This window comes from Typopeltis vanoorti, chromosome 12 (genome assembly GCF_054136105.1).
Source record: "Typopeltis vanoorti isolate ZY-2024b chromosome 12, IOZ_Tvanoo_1.0, whole genome shotgun sequence".
NCBI classification, from domain to species: Eukaryota; Metazoa; Arthropoda; class Arachnida; order Uropygi; family Thelyphonidae; genus Typopeltis; species Typopeltis vanoorti.
In genome coordinates this window covers 138313809-138319808 of record NC_143560.1, presented here as the reverse complement: position 1 = coordinate 138319808, position 6000 = coordinate 138313809, and the positions used below count along the sequence as shown (strand labels likewise).

The window sequence follows — 6000 nt, the reverse complement described above, 5'->3', positions numbered from 1 at the left end:
AATAGTGGCATGAATTGATCACTTCGAGAAGTTGGCTACTCGCCCCTTAAACATCACTCCCTCCCCTGAAGAGGAACGCAACCGTTTGGAATCAGCGATTCCGGAACTCAGCGGTACAGATACCCTCGCGGATATCTTAAAACCTAAAAAAGAAAGTAATCTTGAAATTCCGACTTTTATACATAATATACATATATTTACACCATTTTGCTTATAATGCCCATTCATTTATAAAAATAGGTCCTTTGAATGCACGTGTCTAAGCACACACGCAAAAAGAGACAGGAAAAAATGAACAAATACTATATACATTCATAGGGCATTTCTGCCTTTTGCTCTTGGCACTGATGGATGTAGAAATATTATATCACAACTGTTTTGGCTTTCCGACGAAGAAGTCATCTGTTTCCATGCTGCTGCTGAATTTGTAGACTACACAATTTATCAAACTCTGCCGAGGTCTGTTCTAAGGACTCCATGAGGACTTTTGTGGATTTGCTTTCTGCTGAAAAATGAAAAATATAAATATTAGAGACCCGATGACACAACCAAGTACGAAAACTAATCTATATAACCAACATTTCCATTAATATATTTACTCGGCTGCACGCATTATTTTTACGCTCCTCGCGCTCGCGACACATATCCCAATTCCATTTTTAGGCTGTAAATTATCACCTACACTTACAGATGAGCTCCATTCATCAATCTTTGACCGTGCCACATCCTGTTTTCGTTTCTCGCAGAGTCCCAATGCACCTTCGAAAAGCGACCATCGATTAAAAAGCACCATCCGGGACGAGATCTCATTGTAAAACGCTAAAAAACCTTCACAATATTTCACTGCAGATTACCTAAATATGCCGAAGAACATGCTTCACTTGCTTTATAATTCCAACCAACAGATGAAATCTCACATTTATATTCTTTCGGTCCATTCTCGTAGTCTGAACGCATCTTTTAGAGACTCGGTCTCATTGAAACATATTGAAGACCATTTCTATTTTTCGGATTTTCGGAGGCATGTTTCATTGCATTTCGAAAATTAAAACTGCATTTCAAACGATTATCTGACCAGATTCAATAATTAAATGAAATTTTCCAACTGTATTATCATCACAAGTGCAATAAAATACGAATCAATATTATTTCCAAAAGTAAACAAAACACTTTATGTTTATCATACGTTATGTTGATACAATTCATATAGAAAAAACTCGAAGCCAGATGTAGAAAACACAAGACATAAATCCCTTCCCAGCACGTTTTGTTATACAATAAATTGGGGTGGATGGGTTGGAGTTAGTCCTGAATGGGACGATTCCATAAAGGGAACGTCATTTCTAATTTCTGAATGTTGACGAAGTGATGCAAAACTTTGAATACGTTTTGGGGTTACCTACGCGAACATGCCGGTAATAATTGCATAACTTGATTAACATGAGATTTGCCGAAGAAGAAGAAGTGGTATGGTGACGACACCTTGGTTTGTGCCAAATGTTTTTCTTTATAAATACACAAACGCGACGAACCTATGAGAACGGGTTGGGATTGGTTTTAATATACGCCGAAGCAAATGTATTATTTAGAGTCACTCGGGCAGTCATCTTTTTTTGTATGTTTGTTTTTTGTTATGGGTGTGTGTGTGTGTTCCGTTCAGTCTATCTAGACGTAGAGTAAAATCCGAAATTGTTTCGAACTAATGAGATTATCTTTTCGAGGATAGTATATCATCTCAGTAGCTGTAGTCACACTTACTGCCTCTTATTATTCGATGGCTTCACATTTTTTTTCCAGATGTCATTTTTTGTCAGAAATATCCATATAACATGAATATTTATCAACGTGAATTTTGAGGTGGAAACGTAAAGCATTCCTTAACTTTACAATTATTGACGGAAAAAAAGTTACAATTCAGCATAATAATACCCAAATGAATAGCGATATTGAGCTTTTCTCATTTGATTGTAAGGTATAAATGTTCAACGACTGCGGCGATCGTGTAACTTGCGAAGACCGTGCTTCGCAAGTAACTCCGGAATGGAAATTAGTGAAATAAGATCGGGTGATCACGATATCCAATGCTTTGAATCATTCTGGTTAATCTACAAGGTAGAAAGTTATTCATTCAGATACGCCGTGATGGTCTTGACTGTCTGTCTCGCCATCACGGCAATGTGTTGAGAGAGGAGATTTCTCTTGGGAAACAATCTCGGCTATTTCTCACCAGGGATGTTATAGGTTGAAGATGAATGTCATGTTTTGGGGAGTGTTATTCAGCACTGGCCAACACGTCGCTTGTCAGGATCCGTTGGCTAAATGAAGCGTTTCTCTCAGGTCTCTTCTAGCTCACGAGGGCAGAACTGAGCATGGACTTCAAAACATACAAGAGTTTTCCCCACCTCCCCATAACGGTGGGGAAGTTTTATTTTTTTGTATTTTTGCAAGAAGGAAAAATACCAAGGCTATTGCTAGAGAGGATAGATTATTATTTTATTTACTTTCATTTATTTGTTTTAAAGTAGCTTGAATGTAAAACGCACCTCTCAGTAGTAAAATGTGCGCAATCCGTTCTTTCTTTTCTGGCTTAGTGAAGAAAATTAAGACCCTGGGGGAAACTATTTCTTGTCGTTTCTTTTGCTGTCCACTATAAATGCAATGCAGCGTCTAAAACAGCTTTCAGATCATGTCTACTATGCGCAGTACTAGTTTTTCGACGTCTAAAGAAGCTAACAGTAAACGGAAAAAACTATAAAGAAACTGAAGTACATGTATCGCAATTACCGTTTCAAAAACAACTGAAACAAGCATCAGTGCAAAACGTACACCTTCGTGTCGCGATTTTAGCGTAACGGAAAAACTCAGGTTCTCTTAGAAAACTAGTACTTCCATTAGCCGAACGCTAAATAAATATAATGGTCATTCATGTCTAACGAACCTAAGCGTCCAAGTCGATTTATTTATTGCAAGAGCACTGAGGAAAATATCTTGACGGCTACACGTGAAATACGAGTGCTTAAAGGAACACACACACACACACACACACACACACACACACACACACACACACACACACACACACACACACCAGGACCTTAAAAGTTTTTCTCAGGTCTAAGAGTAAGCCTACACAATACATGGACTTGGTTTTTCACAAAGGAATGTATGCTTAAGAGAAAGACGGATTCACTCACTCAGGATGACCCAAATCACTGGTCTCGTTCTCTTCTCTCTTGGAAAGCAGCACATTTGACAGAATGTCGAACAATATTCCCTTTGGTTAGAAAATCCTGGATTCGTATTCTCTCCACGAGAGAAACTCCTGCAAGGGCTTTTTAACAGACAGCTGGAGAGGAAACGTACATCCAACAGTGACAGTACTCTGACGCGTATCCGGAGCCAGTTGCTTCAGCTGCATTTCCAGCCACATGACAGTAACTCAATTATTCATTCAACACCTCTGTTTACGAATTAGAAAAATTGCTCTTTTTTATGCATTTCTGTGAATCATTGTATTCTTCCTACAGGATCGTAAATTCTTGCCTGCTTTTATTTATTTATTTACTTTTTATCTTAGTACAATTTTTTTATTCCAGAAATACCGTAACCATCTAAAATATATACGGATATACGGGCCCAGTAAGTTGGTTTTGAAATTTGCGTTCTGATACTTCAAGCTAACCAAGAATTATGCTGTTCCTGCAGGGCTCCACTTGAGAACGATGTAAGTGCGTTCATGAAACATTGCGAATGATATAAAACTGCATGGTCATGGAGGCGATTATGATAAGAGGTCGATTGTGTTAAAGATATTAGTGGTCATGGTGTTGCGATACGTTTCTTCCCAGCACAGTATACACAGTACTATGTAATGTTTTGTATCCAGCGAAATACTAGATGTTCTTAACCTTAACTGTGACAAGCTGTTTTGTTTTTGTTAAAAAAAAAAAAAAAAAACTGGTGTTCAGAAGTATGTGACAGTAAGAGTTATCCTACCTGGTTTCCAGGTTCCTTAGATTCCTGTCAATTTTTAATTCTGAATAAGTTAAAATAGTCACGTTTTCTGTCTCCACGCGGTTACAATTTGGATCAATTTTTCAGTTCCAGTAACGCAGGAATATACAGATGGAAAAATTGGTTTAACAGGTGGATTCGAGTTTAAGAATTAGATTTTTTTTTTTTAACTTTGGGAATATATCTATTCACACAACGCTTTTGCGACTATTTTCAATGAATTTTCGCAATTTTGCATTTCGTTTGCAATGAAATAAAGATGAGGGATGAATGAAATTGCTACAATTTAAACTTCACTGATTGTGATGTAGACGTTAACGCACGGGTTATTAATTCTAATAATCGAAAGTCAAGTTTCTGGAGGTCTAGAAGACTGCCAAAAGTTAATTTGTGTTCATCCTGTAATGAATAAGTTAGTTTGTGAAGTTCCGAGCACGTGCTCGGTACTCAGTTTTATATTATTTTAGATCACTCTCTGAAGTAAGGGGAAAAAAGTACACGGAACTCATATTTTAGCAGGACAGTTTACTGATGGGATATTCAAGCTGTTGATTTTTTATTTTTTTTATTGGCCACTAGGAAATTATTCATTTGTTAATCATCACTAAGTCTCCAGATTTCAGGAAGGACAAACGAGATAAATGGGGAGTCTACTAATGCCGAAAGATTTGATTCGAGTTAATGTAGAAAGCTGCGATTTCAATGTTTGTAACAGTTTCTATACAGTATGTCCTGTGCATACTGTATGACAAATATATGACGTGGTTTGCCGATGACAAAAAAATTCATCTCCAAATCACCCTGGCTCTCACGAATAATTATCATGGTTGGCTAATTATCTGACGAATGGCCTACTAAGAATGAAGTTCGATTTATTAGGCTATTGGGAGATAGCTTAGTCGTGCAGTATGTGAGAAAGAACTTCAGGACAAAGACTTAAGCTGATTGATAGCCCCCCCCCCCCCCCCCCCCCCCCCCGATGGGCGATAGTGATCTTGCTGGAATGACCTGAGAAGTAGCCAAGTTGTTCCATTCAGAATAGGTTATATTAATATGAAAAAGTAAGGATAATCCAGGTCCGATCCCGAGTGTCCGTTTCTAGATGGATTTTCTCTGTTAAAATGGGAAATATTAAAATACTTAAATGATGCACTATCGGAATCCGCCTTTAAATTTCGAGGAGCAAGTAGGACAGGAGTGAAACAGAAGGAACAGATTCAACGAAGATTTGGAAAGAATGCCGTATGTATGGGAATGACGTCAGTTATGGAAATATGTAGGATTGTACGGCATTGCAGCTGAACCAACTACAGCTGTGAAGCAACGATTTTCGTCTTAACTGATCGATTTATCCGCGAACACGTCATGCAGTTGAAAAACTGGAGATTCAGAGATACCTTGGTTTTACGAGTCTCAAAAGATCGTATTTCCTTTCGGGACTTTCTTGGTGGAAAGTGCATGTTCCACCTCTTCTAGGAGATGTAAGATTTCAAGCTGTGCGTTAAGGCTGCAATTGTTCGATAGCAAAATGCGGCAATTCGTATACCCCATGAGGTGAATGCCAAATTTATGATTTTTAACTATTTGAAAGCGATTCTGAAAAAGGAGGTAATCGGTATTGTAGGTGAGGGGAGCTGGGCAATTAAATTCAGTTTGAGATACAAAATTTAACAGAAGTAAGATTTTGGGAAGGGGGCTACATATTGAACACCAGTTTAGAGGTTTATTTCTCCAAACATAACGTCTGTTGTGTATTCGTTAAGGAAACAGCTTAAAGGAATAAAAATATGCCAAGAGCTGCAAGGGTTCGCTTTTTACGAGTTTCGCACGAAAAAAGTTGTAAATCTTGGAAGAACACTTACACCCTAGGAGAATACCACCCACTAAGGAATATAAAGAATACACATTAAAAGGCATTTCAGACCAACTTTAGAGAGAATGTTACTCTAAACCAAGCCCTGAAATGTATCTCCCACTTGATATTCC

At 37.9% G+C, this 6000-nt stretch overlaps 1 protein-coding gene across 1 annotated transcript in view; it reads right to left on the bottom strand.

The window, feature by feature from the left end:
- Positions 1-398: 398 nt before the first annotated feature.
- Positions 399-6000, bottom strand: part of LOC150101251 (uncharacterized) — a 187878-nt gene continuing 182276 nt past the window's right edge. The window contains exon 14 of the mRNA XM_090402196.1: positions 399-505. Coding sequence (XP_090258322.1) covers positions 399-505 — 107 coding nt within the window. The remainder of the gene's footprint in view (positions 506-6000) is intronic.